Genomic DNA, 24,692 nt, shown 5'->3' with positions numbered 1-24,692 from the left:
ATTGCCCTTCATCTTATGTTAATATACAGGATAGTACCGGGTTAGCAAAACTTCCCCCAACCCAGAGTGCTCTGGGGGCGGCCTGAGGCTCCAAATATGCAAATTGGAGAAGGGGAACCTCACATAATGTGATCGACATTTACTGAATTAGAAATGGCTGCTACTGGTTGGCTGGAGAGATGACTTTGATGCTGCTCAGGCAGCGGTACTGGTTCCAATAAAGAGATCCAGCTGCTATATGAAGACTTCAAGCAATGCTTTATGTAAATTAGCTCTTTTCTACAAGGAAGATTACCAGGGGTGTAACTACCAGTGTAGCAGCCGCTAGGGGGCTCGGTGACCCGCTCCTACAGTGCACTGGGCCCCCTGAGCTGTCATCATTTGCAGCACCCAGTGGCCTCCTGGCTCCTGCACTGCAAGCCCTCCTGACGAGCACAGGTTTCTTCTTACATTCATTGTGTAGAGGGCCTTCCCACCCTACCCCCCAACACGCGATGTTGAAGGAGAGATTGAGGGTCTCTTGGGTGTTAACATGCACAAGCCACTGAGGACACTGAGGGACACAGGGCACTGGGGGGGGGACACTGAGCATTCCACTGCCATCATCCTCTCCAGCAGCCACAGCCCGCTCAGCTCTGGGAGTTGTGACTTTACCATGTTATCCAGGAAGTGACATCACCATGTTATCCAGGAAGTGACATCACCATGTTATCCAGGAAGTGACATCACCATGTTATCCAGATAGTGACATCACCATGTTATCCAGGAAGTGACATCACCCTGTTATCCAGGAAGTGACATCACCCTGTTATCCAGGAAGTGACATCACCATGTTATCCAGGAAGTGACATCACCATGTTATCCAGGAAGTGAAGCCTTGATACAATAGTAAGTGCAGGGAAAAAAGCACTTTATGTGCATGTTCTGTAATAAGTGTATATTGTTGATTTGTATAACTTTTGGGGGGCAGTATAATACTTTAATAAAATTTTTGTAGGACTTCTCCTTTAGTGGCAAATAATTAATGTTATTTTAAACAACGAACATGTTTTCAAATAACAGCTGTTACCTGTCGTTAAATGGCGGCCCTCCACTAAATTTCAACAGTGTGTGAACATAGCCTTTCTGGGTTTTGTTTGCAAAATACTGAGTAAACTACTGTATGAACATAGCCTAAAGATGTATGCTTACCTGCCCATGTTACCCGGTGTCCTCCTGCCCGTTCCCCACTCGCTGTAGACGCCTCTGAACCTTCTACATCTGTCTCTGAAGTGACAGGTGGCTCAGCCAATCGCGGAAATAAAAATAAATAAATAAAACAAAAAAACAATAATGGGAATGGGGCACTATAGCAAATATTGGGCCTCTAGCGCTGTACAGCATGGTCTGTGGGTTGCCCTGTCCAATACATCGGCCTTTTCTCTATATACTGCCAGATGTTCCTATGTTACATGGTGGTAAATAAGGGCCCATCAATACAGAAATCCAATGACTATAGAAGGAAGAGATTGATAAGATTCCCATGCATCATGCGGTGGATGTTCTGTAAGAGTTATGGCTGATGCCAGCAGATGACGCAGCCCTTCTACATCACAGGCCGGGGATCTGCAGCTTCCTTGCTTTCCTCTTGTATACGCCAAATGAGGGGACACTTTTATATATTTGATCTCGATGCAAATAAAAGCTGCAGAGATTCCTCAGAATAATCTGTGCGGCCACATTTATGGAAGATTTATTGTATCCGGGTACGAGGAGGCATCATTTACACTTGTACATGTCTCCACCGGCATCTTAGAAAGGTCTCTCCCCAGAATCTCCTCAAGTCAGTGGAACATTGCTGAGAATAATCTGAGGCCTGATAAAGCCGACCTGACGGTAAAAGTAACGTAGGATAAATAGATAGAGATAAGATAGATAGAATAGATAGGAAATAGATAAGAGAAAGGGTGGGTAGATAGATAGAGAGAGAGGGAGATAGATAGATGGATAGGAGATAGATAGATATGAGATAGATAGGAGATAGATAGATAGATAGATAGATAGATAGATAGATAGGAGATAGATAGAGAGAGAGAGAGAGATACATAGAGAGATAGATAGATAGATAGATATGAGATAGATAGATAGATAGATATGAGATAGATAGATAGATAGATAAATAGATATGAGATAGATGGATGGATGGATAGATAGATAGGAAAGATATAGAGAGATAGGGTGGGTGGGTAGATAGATAGAGAGAGAGAGAGAGAGGAGATAGATAGATAGATAGATAGATAAATAAGAGATAGGGTGGGTAGATAGATAGGAGATAGATAGATAGATAGATAGATATGAGATAGATGGATGGATGGATAGATAGATAGATAGATAGATAGATAGATAGATAGATAGATAAATAAGAGATAGGGTGGGTAGATAGATAGGAGATAGATAGATAGATAGATAGATAGATATGAGATAGATGGATGGATGGATAGATAGATTAGGAGATAGATAGATAGATAAATAAGAGATAGGGTGGGTAGATAGATAGGAGATAGATAGATAGATAGATAGATAGATATGAGATAGATGGATGGATGGATAGATAGATTAGGAGATAGATAGATAAATAAGAGATAGGGTGGGTAGATAGATAGATAGAAAAAAATCAAGCAGCACTGGATAGTAGTGGGTGCCAGCAGATAGTCTTGACCTCAGACTTCAATATATAATGCAGGAAATTCCACGACACACCAATCTTATGAGAAACAACGGTGGGAATTTATTCAAGCAAAGTGCATGATACAGCAATCCATGGGTGCGACGTTTCGGCAATATCACATTGCCATTTTCAAGCGTGGAGATAGATAGGAGATTAGAGAGAGAGAGGAGGATAGATAGATAGATAGATAGGAGATAGATAGATAGATAGATAGATAGATAGGAGATAGATGATTGATAGATAGATAGATAGATAGATAGATAGATAGATAGATAGGAGATAGATAGATAGATAGATAGATAGATAGATAGATAGATAGATAGATAGATAGGAGATAGATGATTGATAGATAGATAGATAGATAGATAGATAGATAGATAGATAGGAGATAGATAGATAGATAGATAGATAGATAGATAGATAGATAGATAGATAGATAGGAGATAGATAGGAGATAGGAGATAGATAGGAGATAGGAGATAGATAGGAGATAGATAGGAGATAGATAGATAGATAGATAGATAGATAGATAGATAGATAGGAGATAGATAGATAGATAGATAGATAGATAGATAGATAGATAGATAGGAGATAGATAGATAGATAGATAGATAGATAGATAGATAGGAGATAGATAGATAGGAGATAGATAGATAGGAGATAGATAGGAGATAGATAGATAGGAGATAGATAGATAGGAGATAGATAGATAGATAGATAGATAGGAGATAGATAGATAGATAGGAGATAGATAGATAGATAGATAGATAGATAGGAGATACATAGATAGATAGATAGATCTTGATATTTTGGAATAGATATATAATATAGGCAATACTCCAGACAAAATATAAGCTATCAGAGATGGAGCAGAGTATTGTAGAATAGCTGGCTGTATACTGGGAGCCGGGGATGTGGCGGCGGCTTTGCTCTCAGACTTTGACTCATGATGTCAGATTGGAGTCAGCGTCTGATGGTTTGTACAGTAGAACGGCCCCCGCTGATCACATGAATTCTCTCTGATAGTGAATGGTGTTCAGCTCTGTAACCATCTCTGACCTGGAGGTAATAGATACAGATATTCCATGTGGAAGTTACATGATGACGTCTCTCAGATCCCTCCTCCCTGTATACCGGCATCTCCACTCCTCTCTATGGGATTGGAAACTTAATTTTTTAATCCAAAGAACCAAACTGGTTTATGTCACAGAATCTGCCGTAGATCTTGTTTCAGAAAATGAAGAGAAACAATAAGCTGAGCTGTCAGCAGATCTGGACTAGTGGACATGTGAGTATATTATTAGCTGTGAGTATATGATTATCTTCTATGCCTTCTCTGCATCTTACAGTCATGTCAGGTAGAAGTCAGGTACTATGGATCTGACCCCATCACCTTCCGGCATCGGTCATTGTGATAGCAGAAGCTTGTGCTCAGGGATTGTGGGATTTTCTGTACCTCACATAGACCTTGGCTTTCGGTAGGTAGAGAACTTCTATAGATGATTTATCATGACTTTGTATTATAAATGGTAGTTTGGATGTGATGGTGCCTGAGATCTCTGCACTGGATCAGCAAGGCTTGTAATAATCCCATCTGATCACAAGGAGATCCCGGCCTGACCGCAGCTATTACACTGCCACATTGCTTGATAGCTAGTTTTGAAAGCTGTTTGTAAGATTAATCAATCTATCTATCTATCTATCTATCTATCTATCTATCTATCTATCTATGTCCTATCTATCACCTATCTATCTATCTATCTATCTATCTATCTATCTATCTATCTATCGCCTATCTATCTATCTATCTATCTATCTATCTATCTATCTATCTATCATCTATCTATCTATCTCCTATCTATCTATCTATCTATCTATCTATCTATCTATCTATCTATCTATCTATCTCCTATCTATCTATCTATCTATCTATCTATCTATCTATGTCCTATCTATCACCTATCTATCTATCTATCTATCTATCTATCTATCTATCTATCTATCGCCTATCTATCTATCTATCTATCTATCTATCTATCTATCTATCTATCTATCCTAATAAATGAGGATCTCTGAAAACCTTAGAAATATAATATATATATATATATATATATATATATATATATATATACTTTTAGTAGAAATGTTTTGGTTGCATCTGTCATAGCCCAAAGGTGACTTCTTGGCCTTCTCCCAGTGAAATGGATTTCTTATGAAGAAGGTAGTCAGCCTTCCAAACGCATAGCATCTGTAATAAAGAATCATTGGATGGTACCAGTCCGGTGCCCGGTGTCTTCCTTTATCACTGTCCGAGGTCCATCAAGCCGCTTCAGCCTAGAGGGCTTTGGCCCATCAAAATCCATCATCATCTTCAACGCTGGTTTCTATATTGTGTGTATATTTCAGGCCCTTGCTGGTCAGACATTGGTGGTATATATATTTTAGATCAAAACTGATGCAGACAAATGTATCTGTTCCTTTCAAACTTTTTTTCGCAAAAACGGATGGAAAAAAAACATAGTGTGAACCCAGCCTTATTCTCTAGGGTGTATTCTAAAATGTAACAAGAAAGGTGCACAGGGGAGCGCGATGTGTAGCGTATATTTTCTCCTTATTTGGGTTGGGGTTTTATCTTCGTGTATATTGCGATTGACTATCAGTTGTTATTGATCGATGGAATTGACACAACTTCTGGCAAGTTCCGTATACCCTCCCCTTTCCAGCAGTGTCTTTTATCTCATTGTTTATTCTGCATCTGGAATTGTTTGTTCCCATTAGCGCAGAAAAAGAAATTTAATTTAATAACTTCATGAAATATGTATGATGGCACTTCAGAATCAGCGCCCGCATGCAAGTGCCAATGCAATCTGCAGCGAGACATTTATCAAGGTGTCAGAAGTTGTCGTAGACTTTCCAGTAAGTCCCCGTGTGCTTATTATCCAGGTACAGGATCCCCTCACTTCTTTTCCACTTTTTGGCGACTATGAAGAAACTGAAGCGGTTTGCTTATTGTTGCTGAGTTTGTAACTAAGCAGCCTGGCCGGTAATTGGCAAATGCTTGGCTGAGATTTGATTAAAGTTACTTACAAACATATGTAGTCGCTTCTAGTGGAGCCCCAGACTGGTTGTAACAGGATGAAATCATTTCTCTCCACTACCCAGAGTACATAGCTTCAATAAATATTTCTGTAACGTACAAGAAGCGTCATCATCACTCGGCTCACTCCATACTCTGTTTCCCCAAAATAAAAAAACCTAGTAGAGGTTTTACTAAATTGCTAAATATTAGACCTCCCCCAAAAGTAAGACCTAGTAAAGTTTAGAAGCGTGCCTATCAACAGAACACCAAGGCATGCAGATGTGATTCTTTTAAGCCCGCCACCGTCCTTTACCGTCTGTTGCGGAGCAGCTGGATGCAGGACATGAAGACCGCCACCTGCCGCCATCCCTGTTGTCCCCTACCACCAGATGTAGAGCTGCACACAGTCTGCCATTATCCCGTCATTCCACCGCACTGTATGGCCTGTCCCTGCTGAGCTGTACGTTTGTGCTGTGTTGAGCTCTCCCTGGTGGCTTGAAGCCACCATACCGTACACTGTCCCTTTTGTGCTGTAGCGATCCTCCTCTGGTGGCCAAAAGCAGTCATAACGTATGCGGTCCCTGCTTTGCTGTACGAGTGTGCTGTGGTGAGCTCCCCCTGGTGGCCGAATGTCATCATACCGTATGCTGTCCCTGCTGTGCTGTACAAGTGTGCTGTGGTGAGCCTCCCGTGGTGGCTGGAAGCCGCCATACCGTACACTGTCCCTGCTGTGCTGTATGAGTGTGCTGTGGTGAGCCTCCTGTGGTGGCCATACCGTACACTGTCCCTGCTGTGCTGTATGAGTGTGCTGTGGTGAGCCCCCCCCCGGTGGCCAGAAGCCATCATACCATACGCTGTCTCTGCTGTGCTGTACAAGAGTGCTGTGGTGAGCCCCCCTGGTGGCTGGAAGCCGTCATACCGTATGCTGTCCCTACTTTTCATGTGAATTCTTCTTCATGAAAAAATAAGACACCCCCTGAAAAAAAGGCCTAGCGCAGCTTTAGGGGCAAAAGACACTGTTGAGGAAACACGTTAATAAGGCCTCATTCACACATTCAGTGATTTTATAGGTCCGCTATTTGTACTTCGTGATCCATGAAAAATGGTCCTTGATGGCATCTGTAGTTTATCTGTATCCGCATCTGCAAAAATATTGAGCTAATAAAATTTTTTTACTACTTTGCTTAGATTTCATCCGTTTTTTCACGGACATCTTGGACGTGAAAAACACTGATCAAATCTAAGCAAACTAGTTATATTGGTAATCTGTACCGCAATCACAATCCACGCTAGCCCAATAGAAATCAATAGGCAATAAGTTAATCCGCGATTGCGGATCCCCAATCATGGACAACTTTGTGGGACGTGGGAATAAGGCCTAAAGCTCTTCTATTGCTCCTATACAGCAATGTATACTCATGTAGACTGCATCCACATGCCTCAAGATGGGTCTGGAAAGAGGTCTATTGCAACAACTAATTTCCAACAAAGTATCTTTACTGTAAAATTACCTGTTTAAAGGAGTATTCTGCTCAAACATAACTTTTCATGCTGCCCAGTGTCCTCCTGCATTATGCTCAGATCCTGACTGAGACAATCCTGTCTCCACTTCTGTCTCAGACATTCATTGGCTGAGACCGGCAGTGCCATGGCCAGTGATTGGCTGAGCAGGCTGCCACCTTTTGACGAGTGGAGGTAGAATTGTCTAGGCCGGGGACCTGAACATGCCGTAGTAGGACACCACAGAAAGGTAAGAATAGACTGTTTGTTAGTTTGTCACCATGGGCAGCAATATATGAAAAGTTATGTTTGAGCAGAATACCCCTTTAAGTATTTTTTTTTTTTTTTGCCTTTTGAAGGCCGTCATTCTGAGGCCAAATAACGTTATATTATATATTATATTATAATGACGTCCATTATTTTTACAATCACGGCCGTCATTCTTAGCCTAAAAGTTTAGTGAGTTGAGAGAAACCATTGCCACGCTAGGATCTATTGTTCCTGCTGAATTGGAGGTAAGATGTATCTGACACACAATGGTGGAGACACGCTACATATTGCAGAGGTATAGTCGGAGATCTCATGCTGTGAATGTCACACAAAAGGTCAATGCCAGTGGGAAATGACAAAATGCCAAAGGGTTTTAAAGTAAAACTACTGTATGAATATACAGATTTTTCATAGTCTTTCCTTTTGCCAGTAAATGTCAAATGTGAACATTTGGGTTCAGGAAAAATTTTAGCACATATCAAACTGCCTGCCGCGGGGGTAACTGGTGTATAGTCCGCTAAATAAATCTCATCATGAAATCCCTGGCCTGAGCTTAAAGGGGTATTCTACTCAAACAACTTTTGATATGTTGCTGCCCATGGTGAGAACAATTTCTTCCATACTTGTTGTTATCTATTCAGTCGCCTTCCCCCAGTTCTGAGCTGCTGCTTTCTGCTGAAGACACAAAAATCTGTGTGTGAGCTTTTCTTTCCATCTCCCCCTCCTTCCCCCTTCCTTCTGATGTAAACAAGTCCCTGGCAGGATGTATCTCAACATTGTAACATTTGTAATGCTGGGAGGATTATTCTGAGGTTAAGTTGTTAATAAACTCACTGTGTTTAATGCTCCTGGCATTACAAAGAAGCTACAATGTTGCAGATAAAGCCAGTCAGCCATCTCTGAAGGGAGGGGGGAGGAGGAGGAATTGTTAGTCTCACAATGGGCAGCATAATACTGTATCAAAAGTTATTTTGAGTGGAATACCCCTTTAAGCTTAGAAGTTTATATATATATATATATATATATATATATATATATATATATATATATAAAAAAAAAAAAAATTATATATATAATTTTTCCTTTTTTATTATTATATATTTATATAATATATTATATATTATTTCCGTGATCATGCATGTTAATGGGAGGGTTGGGGCTGATGGCTGTTGACAGGCGTCTCTTGTTGATGGTCAGCTGTAGGGGGTGACGGGTGGGTGAATCTTTATTTTTAACACCAATCCCCCAGGATCATGATGGAAAATGAGACTGTTCGGTGTAAGTCTCGTAGATGAATTATTTAGACCGCTCTTGACAGCTCGTTTTATCTGTTACAGGGCGGCCCAAAAATTAAACCTGTCATCCAAAAAGAAGAAGCAGAGGACGACTCCTTCCTTAGTGTCGGAGCCCCCACTTTTCTCCACCAGCTTCTGTGGAATTCTGCAGACGTCTCCTCCACCTGCACCACCATGCTTACTGAGGGCGGTCAACAAAGTGAAAGATACTCCTGGACTAGGAAAGGTAAGGAAGTACCCCGGTCTTTTCATCTGTTTTATGTACCATCTTAACTGTTGTTTTTGTACTGTGCTTTATGCAAAAATTGTAAAAAATGCACCTCATGGATATGTTGTTTTTCATTAGCTGTAGGGAGTCGGACTGAAGACAAATCTATGAAAATTGGAACAGTTTAATTTTGATGCAAAATTTTGTGCAAACAGACCCCAGTCTAGAGAAGACTTAAAGCGTACCCGTCATGATGTATGCTGACCCCATGAAATTCATTCTGTCACCAGTAGTTTGGGTATCCATGGATATGACTATGCTGGGCCAGTTCTGTGCACAAGCCCTATTCTGATACAGTCGGGCTCGTGCATAGAACATATCCATGGTTACTTGAACTTACAATGGCAAAATGGATTTTATGATGATCGTGTCAGTGTACAACATGACAGATATGCTTTAAGGTGGCCATGCACCCTCAATAAATACTGTTTGCCGGTCCTCCCCCTAGGGGTAAGCTGTAGCCAGAGAGACTGCAGCTTCTCTCTCCCTGTACCAAGGGGTTGTGCAGTGATTTTTCCATCACACCCGACCCCTAACACCACCTACATCTTTTGGTGGTCGTTAGGGAGAATCCCATACACTTTAGATTGACTCATGGACCTGCCTTTACTTAGGAAGTCTACTGTCACCTTTCAGTAACCATGCCAGACGTTTGGTTTTGTGCAAGTATGAAGATGCACCTTTTTTTAAGAAAGTCCAAGAACTTCTGCAGATAGGCCTATACTATAAACTATTGATTTACACTTAAAGGGGTAGTCTATAAAAATATATGCTTGCTGATGGGGCTGGGGGGAACATATCAGTAATGTATACTTACCCATCCCGCTTCCCCGCCGCAGCATAACATCCAATGATGTCCCATTTGCATAGCAATGGGCGGTCAGCATAGACTTTTTGATGAGAGGCTATTTTCGTTGGGAGGGATAGGTCGTTTCATGTTATGCAGTGGCGGGGGAGCAGCACTGGTAAGTATACATTACTGACATGTCTCCAGCAGTCTCCTGAGATCATAGCCAAAAGTTCTAATGTACTTTCACAAGACTTGTCCTAGTTAGATTAAAGCTGTCCCAGCGATCTGCTGTTATCGCCAGAAGAAGCTAGATGCAACCATTGCAGGAGTAATCTATCATCACAGGGAGACATGGTCACTCTGGGTCTTACCCCACCACCCTTTAAAGCTGATGTACCATTACCTTTACTGAAATTAGTTTTTTGCAGTACCTTTTCAGCGCTGCATGCTCCACAGGGATCCCAGGGACGCAGTCCTTTTTTCCAAGTGCTGCCCGGTTTCCACGCTCACTGCCGTTCTTTGCTTGTGCCTCGGTGTGACGATATCTGTGCCCCTACCCCCTTGGTGATGCTTCCCTGCTTGATTCTAATGGTGACACAACAGCAAGGGGAGGTGGTATTGTCACACTGGGGTGCACCCTAAGGGAATGTACACACTACGGAATACACAGGGACCCACTCTAAGATAGGTGACACGGACGCACAGTCGCTTAATTATTTTTTTTGTGGCGCGGATCATGTCCCCAAAATAATCGGTAACACCTACAGGTGTGTGACATTGGCCATAATGTTGCATGATTCATCTAAATATAACAATTCAACAATATAACAATTTCTAGAGCAACATAGAAAGTTTATTAATGCAAATGTAATTCCTAGGTCAAGAAGAGGGACAAAGAGGGACATGTAAGGGACAAAGAGGGACAGAGGGACATGTAAGGGGCAAAGAAGGACAGAGGGACATGTAAGGGACAAAGAGGGACAGAGGGACATGTAAGGGGCAAAGAAGGACAGAGGGACATGTAAGGGGCAAAGAAGGACAGAGGGACATGTAAGGGCCAAAGAGGGACAGAGGGACATGTAAGGGGCAAAGAAGGACAGAGGGACATGTAAGGGGCAAAGAAGGACAGAGGGGCATGTAAGGGGCAAAGAAGGACAGAGGGACATGTAAGGGGCAAAAAAGGACAGAGGGGCATGTAAGGGGCAAAAAAGGACAGAGGGGCATGTAAGGGGCAAAGAGGGACAGTGGGACATGTAAGAGACAGAGGGACAGCGGGACATGTAAGAGACAGAGGGACAGCGGGACATGTAAGAGACAAAGAGGGACAGAGGGACATGTAAGGGGCAAAGAAGGACGGAGAGGCATGTAAGCGGCAAAGAAGGACGGAGAGGCATGTAAGGGACAAAGAGGGACAGAGGGACATGTAAGGGGCAAAGAGGGACAGTGGGACATGTAAGAGACAGAGGGACAGCGGGACATGTAAGAGACAGAGGGACAGCGGGACATGTAAGAGACAAAGAGGGACATGTAAGGGGCAAAGAAGGACGCAGAGGCATGTAAGGGGCAAAGAAGGACGGAGAGGCATGTAAGGGACAAACAGGGACAGAGGGACATGTAAGGGACAAAGAAGGATGGAGAGGCATGTAAGGGACAAAGAGGGACATGTAAGGGGCAAAGAAGGATGGAGAGGCATGTAAGGGACAAAGAAGGATGGAGAGGCATGTAAGGGACAAAAAAGGACAGAGGGGCATGTAAGGGGCAAAGAAGGACAGAGGGACATGTAAGGGGCAAAAAAGGACAGAGGGACATGTAAGGGGCAAAGAGGGATGGAGAGGCATGTAAGGGGCAAAGAGTAACAGAGGGACATATAAGGGGCAAAGAGGGACAGAGAGACATGTAAGGGGCAAAGAGGGACATGTAAGGGGCAAAGAGGGAAAGACTTACTTGGCTCAAAAGTAGGGACTGTCCCTCCAAAAGAGGGACACTTGAGAGGTATGCTGATACATACACAGCGCTGTTCTACAAATGGAGATGACCTGTGAAGAACATGTGCACAATTTTCCCTGGTTCTTCTTCCAGTAAGACTGTACTCCCAGCATCCCGTACAGCTGAACAGGTCCCTGTTCCCGTGTGCTAATATTACGCAAAGATATCATTGGGCGTCCATGTTATAAGGCAAGGCAAGGCGGATAAACCGTTCTCTTCCTTCAGAGTCGCACATTTATCTCACTATAAATCTGCTTCAGACTGACATGTGGAATGATTCCTGGGTTTTCCTTCTCTGTAGATATAAATCTATATGTTCTGTTTCAACAAGTGACTCGCGTTCTGCTTGATTTCCCATAAAGCGCGGCCCGGGGTCCGCCATGTGACGTTTCTTGCAAACACCTGGAATAATAATCGTCCCGGTATTCAGCTTGGTTGTTTACGTTGTCTCACTGTAAGGCGGCAAACGGTAACGCCCGCTTGGGTTATTGTTACCCTTGGCACATGGTTATTATGGATCACATTCAAGTTAGGTTAACAAATAAAGGATTTAACACATGAGTAAGTATAAAAAATTACAGCCAGATAATTTTTCTAAGTAAATGGTGGTTAATAATTCTCCTGGGCTGAAGGCTGCGATGGCCTGACACCTCCTTACAGCTCACTAATTCTGAAGAAAGAAGTGTGCAATGAAATGGCTGGATGGTAATGACTATATGTACACCGATTTATGTGACCTATAGAGAAGATTAGACACATATAATGTGCTGGCGGAGACCACTTACCGCTTATCCTGGGATCTAGCCCAGACAAATGAAAGAATTTAAGGGGTCTTCCAGAAAAAAATGTATTTAAAATCAACAGGTGTGAGAAAGTTAGAAGTAATTTACAAATCTATATATTTAAGTTTTCCAGCAGGAAGTGGTGTATTCTCTCCAGTCTGACACAGTGCTCTCTGCTGCCACCTCTGTCCATGTCAGGAACTCTCCAGAGCAGGAGAGGTTTTCTATGAGAATTTGCTGCTGCTCTGGACAGTTCCTGACATGGACAGAGGTGGCAGCAGAGAGCACTGTGTCAGTCTGGAGAGAATACACCACTTCCTGCAGGACATACAGCAGCTGATAAGTACTGCACTATTTTTTAAATAGAAGTAAATTACAAATCTGTCTTTCTGACACAAGTTGATTAGATTTTTTTTTCTTTTACTGCAGTACCCTTTTTAATTGGGATCAGATTGGTTACACAAACTGGGTAGAATAGACTGTGGTGGATACTTATTGTTGAGTCTGATAGCTGGGATTTTTCTATCTAGTTTTAGATATTTGTATTTCTCCTTGTGGTGGGTGATTTTATCAAAAATTGCACTAGTCCTAAAAATCATGCATGGCTTGACAAAATTGCTTACTTTGTCTAACAAACAAGCGAAATGTACTTGCCTGGTCTGGACCAGATGTAGATCTGTGCCAGTAGGTGGGGATTTTTAAGTCAAATACTGGTTTGTAAATACAGCTTAGACCAGAAAATGGGCACAACCAACACTCATTCACTTAAAAATAGGAGCAAAGCGCTCAATAAATCGATGTATGTCCACGTTGAGTTTTATTTTTGTCTTTTTTTGTGGCATTTTCTAGTTCTCAGAATGCAGGAGAGCAGTCTAAGGCACACCACCGTCACATCATACTTGCCCTGTACATTTGGTAGATATTTAGGCAACCTATCAAAAAGGGAGGCAAACGCTGCATACTGTGGCATATGGACAGAAGGCCTATTAAGTTTAATGGGCCAAAAATTATTAGTATGAGTTTTGGTCCATTTTCCCAACGTACACATTTATTTTGTTGGACTGAAAAGTGTGGCTGCCTGCGCAACATAATGGTATACGTTCAGACAGCGAGCCGAATTTGTCACTAGTCGACTACTTTCACCCCATTACACTCAATGTGCAGGCTGTCTGCCCACCATAGTATACATCTCACTGTGTGTACATCTAACTGACAGGGCAAACGTGATGTGAGCCTTAGCCGTATTACACTGGACAATTATCCTGCAAATTATTGGTGGATTGTTTGAATTTGAACGATAATCGTTTTGTGTAAATGCAGACCAACGAGAAATCGTTCATCATTCGTTTGCTGCTGACACCAAAATCATTGCTAATCGTTCAGTGTAGTTCCACATCGTTCCTTCATTTCCTGGAATCAGATGGAGTAACAATCGTAGTAACCATCATCGTTCTGTGTAATATGGTAAACGATTTCTGGTTAACGATAAATCATCTCATTTGCGATCGTTTTTCGTTATTCATTAAAAATTGTCTTGTCTAAAAATTGTCTCTTTATCTATATGTTCTGCCGGCCGTTTAATGCACAGAGTTCTACGGTTAATAGGATTGCAGGCATACCCAAATGTGCTTGCAATCCAAATAGAAATAAAATAATGTTGCTGCGGCCGATATGACAGTATCAGCCGCAGGAACATGTTAAAAAGTGTCCGTTGTTATACATAGTGTGAACATGGCCTTAAAGGAGAAGTCCGGCCATTTTTAAAATCTGGCAGCCATCAGGTGATGGCCAAACTTCTCCTTTAAAGGGATTTGCTGTACACAAGTCCCCTCTGATGAGCCTCCTATTCATGTGATGGGAAGCAGGTTTCCACAATCACACCATTGCCGGCTTTTCTTGAAGATTCACGGATAACCAAAACTCGGATACATTAACATTAACTCGGATACATTTGACCGGAATGGCTTTATCACTTTGTGATTTCAGTTGTTTGTATAAAAGGTTAGTTTCCCCCATATTTTCCCCAGATTTTTGCTATCCCCTAGCTGTAGCATCCCTCACCTCCCAGCGAGGTCACATAGCCTCATCTAGGGTTTAAAGCTCGACATAATGCATCACTTTGTAGGATATTCCCAGTCTGACTAATGATCCGGGGCAGAATATTGATGAAAGCCCAGGTCATCTTCCTCCACTCCCCTCTTTTGTTTTATTACCTTATCCTTTCTCTTCTATTAGCACTGCCTGGTTTTATGGCTTGAAATCATCAAGCCATTGAGAGGGTTTTCAGTGCTGCAGTCAATTGATTTCTAGTCCGCCTTGTTGAGGCACATGGCTCAGGTGCTACCAATTCCCACCAGAGAATGCTAGCCAATTACCTTCTGCTATTATGTAGCCCGGCCGGCCCAGCCATGCATATCATTGTGTTAGAAGATGCCTCCACACTAGCTGAGTGATGGAATGAGGCTGCCATAGGGAATAGGATTACAGGTTATACCGCCAGCTCCCAGTTTTTTTTCCTGCTACAACATACATCTCATTATTCTTGCAGGTCAAAGATGGTCACTTAGTGAACAATAGACATAGATTTCTGCATACAGTCCAAGGTGAGGCCATACAATAGAGAATATATTCAAATCACATGGACCATGAAACACCGAAACAGTATTTTAAAGTAGATACATGCTCTGATATATATGTAATTATTAGTGTACACTAAGAAGTAATCATCAAGGACTCCCCGATTGTTGTAATGAATGGGGATGCAATACCAGGTTGTCCGCCGCCGGCCTTGTTTAAAATACTGCTGCTGGTGCATATAAAAATAATGGTGTGCTAACCTCTCCGCGCTCCCTCCATGTCCTCTTCTGGTGACCCCCGCCAACTGCAGAATCTCCACTTCTCAGATGAACCTGTCTCGGGAGCGACAGCCTGCTCAGCCAATCACTGACTGCGACTGGATGAACTCACGGCCAGTGATTGGCTGAGCACTCGAGAGACAATGTTTGTGCTGCATGCAATACAGGCACCCAACGAAGCCTAAGCTGTCAGCGGTAAGAGGACCAATACCATAGCTGGCAATGGAGATAGGATGGGTAGGCTGCTGCCAGAGAGCTACTTCTTGACCCTTTCCTCCCTTAACCCCATCTCTTGAGTGCCTATATACCGTAGACTAAAGCCAACCAGACCGGCAGCCTCCCAACCAAACTGGCGGCCTCCCAGCTCTCCCCTAACAAATAACGCTGGTGTAGAAAATGGTCAGGATTTATATTGGCTAATAGCCCTATTCCACGGAACGATTATCGTTCATAAACTCGCTCCAACGACCGCTCGTTAACGATCACTAAACGATTTTTTTTAGCAAACGATAACACATAATGTGAACGATATATGTAGTGTAACGATTATTTTGCGGTCATTCGCCTGGGTGATCATGACCATAAGGCACACCTACTTTTTTTAAACCTTTTTACAAACGACTGAAAGATTTCTAATTTTACGAACCGATTAGCAAATTATCTTTCAAAGACCAACGACTTTTTTTCGACATGCTGAAAAACAATTTTAACCCGAGAGAGTCGAGCTGGGGCCAGAGCTGTGTAGCCGTGGATTACCTCTTCTGTCCCCCCAGAAAACATATCAATGTTCGGCCACGTCCATGTGTATGGGAAGGTTGGGAGAGATAACCGTCAGCCAAGCCAGATAGCAGCTACTTGACCCTTTACTCCTTCAACCTCATCTTCCTCCTTTCCTCCTTCCCTTCTTTCTTCTCTCCTTCTGATGTGTAATATGGAATTTTCCGGGCCCTTCTGCCGGGCCAGGTTATTGCAGTGACCCGATGGTCACAGTTTTCTAAGCATTCTGCTTTTTCCGGTTAACATGGCCGTGAATTCCATTTTGAAGCTTTAGATTTCCATTGCTCACATCTTCAGAGGACTCTGGAAGTCGCGAGCAGTCGGCATTTTGCATATGAATGGTTTATTAGCCATCTGTAAAAGCAGATTGATATAGTCAGTAAAAGTTTATGGGCTGCAACTGACCAGAGGAGAAGCCGTCATCTTGCTAATTTGTGGAGATGATTTGGTAAAGCAGATGTGCGGCCTGTATTTACGAGGAGGTGGGACTCTGCATGATAACACTGCACTTTTGTCTGTACTTTCCTCTACTTCCCAGAAGGAATACAATGTCATCTCGCAGGCCGCACATTCCTTCCTAGTTAAATAATCTCAAGTCCAGACCACTAAAAGTAATAATCGTAGGTTTTGCCCGTGGCTAATTGACGGCGAGTTAATGACGGGTTTTTTAGATATGTCATGAGCGTCTGTCTGTGTCATCCTCACTAATAACTTTCCGAGCCAATCACATCTCATTAATAATGAATGATGAACAATAAAATGGAAATGGAGAGACTGAGTACAGACTGAATCTTAAAGGGGTTATCCAGCGCTACAAAAAAACATGGCCACTTCCTTCCAGAGACAGCACCGCTCTTGTCTCCAGTTTGGGTGCAAGTTCTGTAACTCTTTTCCATTGAAGTAAATGGAGGTTAAAGGGAACCAATCACGGCAAATATGCCCCTAGTGATAAGGAAACATCACCCAGCACGCTTCCCAAACATCCCCCTGCACTCCGCTGACGTCACCCGAGGCCCGCGTTCCACGTCGGCGGCGCGCTAACATCTTTAGCACGCCCCGCAAGCGCTGTACAGCCGCATCTTCTCCTGCCGTACTTCGCATGCGTGCTAAAGACATCGCCGCTCACAACCGCCCAGGACCGTGACTACATACGCCCACCGTGACTACTTACACCTAATTACCATACAGCGCGGGACTTCAGAAATGTAAGATTACGGTGTAAACAAGAAGGGCACGGAGGGTACAGGGGTATGTTTGCGAAGTGTGCTGGGTGATGTACCAGCACGTTTCCTTATCATTAGGGGCATATTCAGCGTGATTGGTTCCCTTTAACTGCAAACCGCACCTGACCTGGAGACAAGAGCGGTGCTGTCTCTGGAAGGAAGTGGCCATTTAGGAACTATGTGGAGCCTGGAGAGGCATGTAAAAACTTATTATTTTACACTTTTAAAGCAAGGGCTGCATGGACATCGCCAATGAGATAGATATACACAGCCCTTGCTTCACGATCATCGAGTGCCGGTGTAGATGGACGATCACTTACATTTATTGTCGGGCTGTGTAATTCGACCCTTTGGATCTGGACGACTTTAACAAACGCCAAATTATGATGAAGTAGGTAGTATCTACTAAAAGTGGTCCAAGGTAGGACAACCAGTACACCAATGGGAGTGTTACTGGGATATGTGCCACCTACCTATCATTATCACAGGCCAAGTGCACCAATATTCTCATGGCAGAGGCCTCTGTCTGGAGAATCATACACCCTGCTGCCCTGCACTGTCGGGAAATGGTTCAATGGTTTGAGAAACATGACAAAAGAGTTCAAGGTGTCGGCTTTGTCTCCAAATCCCTTTGCTCTTAATCTGATATGTGAAATGTGCAGGAAAAACAAGTCTGTCCCAAATAGACTTCCAAATGCCTGAACCGTTTGACCCCAAATTTGGCCCACAGATACATTGGGTGCCCAGGAAGGTTTTAGCGAAGGTCCCGTCCCCGCCAGATGTACAGGAGGGAAGGGGGAGGGGGAAGAGCGGCGCCCCATAGAGATGAATGGGAAAATCTCCTCACTGCACACACAGGTGAAATAATTAGCTGCAGCAGACACGGAAGTTGGAGCCTTAGCAACCAATAGGATTACTGCTTTCATTTTCACAGGGAGTTGTGGTTGCTACGGAAGCTGCCTCACAACATCCACAGTAATAACTGGTAGACTCCCTACTCCATCTATACAGTACATGTATACAGGACCCCCTACTCCATCTATACAGTACATGTATATACAGGACCCCCTACTCCATCTATACAGTACATGTATATACAGGACCCCCTACTCCATCTATACAGTACATGTATACAGGACCCCCTACTCCATCTATACAGTACATGTATATACAGGGCCCCCTACTCCATCTATACAGTACATATATATACAGGGCCCCCTACTCCATCTATACTGTACATGTTTACAGGGCCCCCTACTCCATCTATACAGTACATGTATATACAGGACCCCCTACTCCATCTATACAGTACATATATATACAGGGCCCCCTACTCCATCTATACAGTACATGTATATACAGGACCCCCTACTCCATCTATACAGTACATGTATATACAGGCCCCCCTACTCCATATATACAGTACATGTATACAGGGCCCCCTACTCCATCTATACAGTACATGTATACAGGACCCCCTACTCCATCTATACAGTACATGTATACAGGACCCCCTACTCCATCTATACAGTACATGTATACAGGACCCCCTACTCCATCTATACAGTACATGTATAGAGGACCCCCTACTCCATCTATACAGTACATGTATATACAGGACCCCCTACTCCATATATACAGTACATGTATACGGGGCCCCCTACTCCATCTATACAGTACATGTATACAGGACCCCCTACTCCATCTATACAGGACATGTATATACAGGGCCCCCTACTCCATCTATACAGTACATGTATATACAGGGCACTACAGGTATAGCAAACTGTGACTGGATGACACTGCCACACCAGACCTGACCAATACCGCCATACTGTGACTGGATAACACTGCCATACCACACCTGACCAATACCGCCATGCTGTGACTGGATAACACCACTATACCAGACCTGACCAATACCACCACACTGTGACTGGAGAACACCGCCACACTAGACCTGACCAATACCGCCATACTGTGACTGGATAACACTGCCATACCAGACCTGACCAATACCGCCATACTGTGACTGGATAACACCGCCATACCAGACATGACCAATACCGACACACTGACTGAATAACACTGCCATACCAGACCTGACCAATACCGCCATACTGTGACTGGATAACACCGCTATACAAGACCTGACCAAAGATTTTCTGGCAAGTCTGAACGGGAGGGTACTGCCCCTCTGCAAGGTGCTACCCTACGCACCAGACCATGGGTGGCTAATGGTAAATACGACCCTGCAGGTATACAGGACACTACAGGTATACAGGACCCCAAAACTATACACTACAAGTGCACGGGACCTCCACCAACTATATACTACAGGTATACAGGACCCCAAACTTTACACTACAGGTATACAGGACCCCAAAACTATACACTACAGGTATACAGGACCTCCACCAACTATATACTTCAGGTATACAGGTTCTCCACCAACTATATACTACAGGTATACAGGACCCCAAACTATACACTACAGGTATACAGGACCCCAAAACTATACACTACAGGTATACAGGAACTCCACCAACTATATACTACAGGTATATAGGACCCCAAACTATACACTACAGGTATACAGGACCTCAAAACTATACACTACAGGTATACAGGACCTCAAAACTATACACTACAGGTATACAGGACCTACACCAACTCTATACTACAGGTATACAGCACCTTCACCAACTCTTTACTACAGGTATACAGTACCCCAAACTATACACTACAGGTATACAGGACCACAAAGCTATATACTACAGGTATACAGGACCCCAAACTTTACACTACAGGTATACAGGACCCCAAAACTATACACTACAGGTATACAGGAACTCCACCAACTATATATTACAGGTATATAGGACCCCCACCAACTATATCCTACAAGTATATAGGACCCCAAACTATACACTACAGGTAAACAGGACCTCAAAACTATACACTACAGGTATACAGGACCTACACCAACTCTTTACTACAGGTATACAGGACCCCAAAGCTATATACTACAGGTATACAGGAACTCCACCAACTATATACTACAGGTATATAGGACCCCAAACTATACACTACAGGTATACAGGACCTCCACAAACTCTATACTACAGTTATACAGGACCCTCAAACTATGCACTACAGGTATACAGCACCTCCACCAACTATACATTACAGGTATACAGCACCAACTATATACTACAGGTATACAGGACCCCCGAACTATACAGTACAGGTATACAGGACCTTAACCAACTGTACACTGCAGGTATACAGGACCTCCCTCAACTATACACTAAAGGTATACAGCCCCCTCCAACTACACACTACAGGTATACAGGACCCCCCTAACTATACACTATAGGTATACAGCCCCCCCAACTATGCACTACAGATATGCGAGACCCCTAAAAACTTTACATTGTGGGTATAGAGAACCCCTCCAACTATGCACTACAGGTATACACTAATTCCACTGATTAACTTAGATGAAACAATACCTTTAGCTTTGCCTCCTGGGCACCTTAGAACAAATCTAATTAACACACTGACACTTTATACCCGGGCAGCGCCGGGTACATTTTCTAGTTATATATAATGGTGCCAGATACAACAGGACACCTTTAGAGGTATTGTGCAGTCCATGCCTCAGGAGATCAAAGCTGCTTTTGTGGACAAACAGTGACCTATATCATTAGAGGGTTACTTTAATGTGTCAGACTGGAAATAATACACCACTTCCTGTAGGACATACAGCAGCTGATAAGTACTGGAAGACTGGAGATTTTTTAATAGATGTAAATTACAAATCTCTGGCACTTTTTGACACCAGTTGATTTAAAATAAAAAAAATTTCACCAGAGTTCCCCTGTAAGGGAAAATAATGGCCGTTGTTCTACAAATAAATTATGTCTGTCCAATAAAAACTGTTTGTGAAAGAAGAAAAGGATTCAGCTGAAGTTGCCCTTTAAATGTCCGTCATTTTAACAATGTGTGGACATTGCCTCGATCTGCCACCGTCATATATTACAGACTGATGTACTGGCCCTTGAAGATGACAGTCAGCCCGGCCTTACAGCCCATACCATCCACTCTTTCCTAGACGTTTTTGTTCAGTTTTTTCCCATAAGCAGTGTGTGCGCTCACTCAGTCGTATCATCTGAATGAAGTGTTCGGCTTACAGCTCCTGCCTCCTGATTATTATCCTTTGATCCATGAACAAGTTAATTTTCCTTAATAACGTAATCACCTCCTGAAGAAAGTCAAAGCAAATGAGATCAAATGCAGAGCACATGATATTGTTTACTGCAATAGGTAAGTATCAAGGTATCGCACGAGTATATATATATCCATACCATTATATATACAGCAATAGGTAAGTATCCAGGTATCATACCAGTATATATAGATCCATACTATGATATATACCGTAATAGGTAAGTATCCAGGTATCATACCAGTGTATATATAGATCCATACCATTATATACACTGTAATAGGTAAGTATCCAGGTATCATACCATGATATATACTGTAAAATGTAAGTATCCAGGTATCATACCAGTATATATAGATCCATACCATGATATATACTGTAATAGGTAAGTATCCAGGTATCATACCAGTGTATATATAGATCCATACCATTATATACACTGTAATAGGTAAGTATCCAGGTATCATACCAGTGTGTGTGTGTGTGTGTGTATATGTCTCCATACAATTATACTGTATATACTACTTATAAAGCTTATGGACATTACTGGTGACTAATGCACCAGGATCATCTGCAGTCCTATGTAAGATCTCCGATAACAGATCATCGTGTCTCAGATGACTGATTCTGCACTGTTAGATCTACCTAGACCAAGGGAAGGGAAACTCTGCTATCCAGCTGTTGCAAAACTACAACTCCCATCAAGCCGAGACAGCCAAAGCTAAGTCTTTGGCTGTCCAGGCATAATGGGGGTTGTAGCTTTGCAGAAGCTGGAAAGCCAAGGTTCCCCATCCCTGCTGTAGACATTATAGGCAAAGACATTGGTGGACACAGTCTTCAGTATATAGGGTCAAACAATAATGACACCTACTGGTCATCTTTGAGGCTTACATCTAGTAGTAACAAGTATACTGGACGGCAATGAGTATACTGGATTAGTATCTCTGTGAAGTATGAGTGATACCTACAGACAGAAGGACAGACATTGTACATGATTGGCTTTTCAGTCCAGGTTGTGCTGAAATCGTACCACATTTTGTGGATTTTATGGCTATATGCTACTTATTGTTTTCACATGGCGTCATATTCTCTTTGTGAAGAGAGTTTTTTAAGGTTATAGATACTGAATATGAGCTATAACTAAATGAAAACAATAGTTTTTTTGTATAACTAGAAGTGTATTTAAAGAGGTACTCCAGTGGAAATCTTTTTATTTCAAATCTACTGGTTTCAGAAAGTTATATAGATTTGTAGTTTACTTTTATTTAAAAATCTCCAGTCTTCCACTACTTATCAGCTGCTGTATGTCCTGCAGGAAGTGGTGTATTTCCTCCCGTCTGACACAGTGCTCTCTGCTGCCACCTCTGTCCGTGTCAGGAACTGCCCAGAGCAGAAGAGGTTTTCTATGGGGATTTGCTGCTGCCCTGGACAGTTCCTGACGTGGACAGAGGTGGCAGCAGAGAGCACTGTGTCAGACTGGAGAGAATACACCACTTCCTGCAGGACATACAGCAGCTGATAAGTACTGGAATACTTGAGATTTTTTATTAGAAGTAAATTACAAATCTCTAGCACTTTACGGAAGATTTTTTTTTTGCTGAACTACCTCTTTAATATCTTCTGCATAGCACTGACAACGCGTCTGAAGAACTCCACATGAAGGCACCTATGTTTCTATGCTATCAATCCTGGTACAGTCAGACTCACATACGTAGTGTTTATATTTATAGATGGCCCAAAAGATAGATGGATCCGTACTCTTCCGACACCAAGGGTAATAACCATGAGTCAGTGATTGATCTGATGTCCTCGTCCTGCAGGCGCAGTCAGCATCTATTGTCTCCCAGGGACAGGCAAGGAAGATTTGTTCAGAAAAATAAGCCGCAGCCTGCACTGCGCTCAGGTAGACAGACAATTAATAATACTTCACCGGCGTATCACACATAGCATTTAGGATTATTGGGACAATAGACTGAGCAAGTGGCCTGTTAACCATCATCATTTTTCTTTGTAAGTTGTTCTGCCCTAATAAAACATTACAGCTCCTTCTTTCTTTGTTAAGATAAAAAAAACTGCTCCCGAGTAAAACCTCCTTCCCTTTCCATTGACAGTGATATTAGTTCAATCCATCAGCGGTTGTAGTGCCAGAATGTGTTATTTAGGCCGGTTGTGGTCCGTCCTGCAGGGATGAATTACGGCGGCAATTTCTACAAGACGGGATTATTAAGGGAAAACAAAGAGGACGGGACCAAAAATTACAAGAAGGATCGGCAATCTTGGTTTCTTTTCTTTCTGTAACAACAGGTTTATAGAAGGTTCGCGGTAAAGATAGGGACGTTTTCGGCGTTCGTTTATAGGCTAACGGAGGGGGGGGGGGGATTCAAAAATGGGAAAAGAAAATCCGATCGGAATAGATTCAGATATTGGTCAAACATAGTAAATTTGAAAGAAGATGGAACTCAGTGCACAATCTCTAATCCACTAAGCTAAACAGGTGGGAACTGTTAGCGGAACACCTGAGGATAACTATTTCATCCAAAGTATCTGCGAACATGCACACTTCTCTCAGCTGAGCGTGCGGGGGGAGGGGAGCACAGCAAGGTGAAGAGGAATCATGGAGGAACTCTACACCTGCTCAGGAGGTCAGGACAGATTTACTAAGAGGCGTGCGCAGTGTCAGTTGGCAGCGGGGCGTAATGTTATCTCATAAATGTCCCCCAATATGTCCAATTCCTCCTATTTCCCAACATCTGTCTTCAAGGGGGTAGTCGGAGGCCCTCACATGGCAGTCATCCAGTCTCTAATTTATACTAATTTTTATGTATCCTAACAGTCAGCCCCTAAGAAGCAGAAATTCCAGATTGAAACTGACCAAAAGAAGTCACAGCCGCCTTCTTGACCAATTTTTAGCTAATATTCTGTAAAATTG

General features: G+C 42.8%; 1 protein-coding gene across 1 annotated transcript in view; it reads left to right on the top strand.

Annotated features, from left to right (window-relative positions):
* KIF26B (kinesin family member 26B) overlaps window positions 1-24,692 on the top strand; it is a 236,632-nt gene that overhangs the window by 141,621 nt on the left and 70,319 nt on the right. Inside the window, exon 5 of the mRNA XM_069954389.1 lies at window positions 8,894-9,077. Within this exon, the coding sequence (XP_069810490.1) occupies window positions 8,894-9,077 (184 nt within the window). The remainder of the gene's footprint in view (window positions 1-8,893; window positions 9,078-24,692) is intronic.

The sequence above is a fragment of the Dendropsophus ebraccatus genome, chromosome 15 (assembly GCF_027789765.1).
Source record: "Dendropsophus ebraccatus isolate aDenEbr1 chromosome 15, aDenEbr1.pat, whole genome shotgun sequence".
NCBI lineage: Eukaryota > Metazoa > Chordata > Amphibia > Anura > Hylidae > Dendropsophus > Dendropsophus ebraccatus.
Note: the sequence above shows the minus strand (reverse complement) of the source record. Positions and strands in the feature narration are given on the sequence as shown.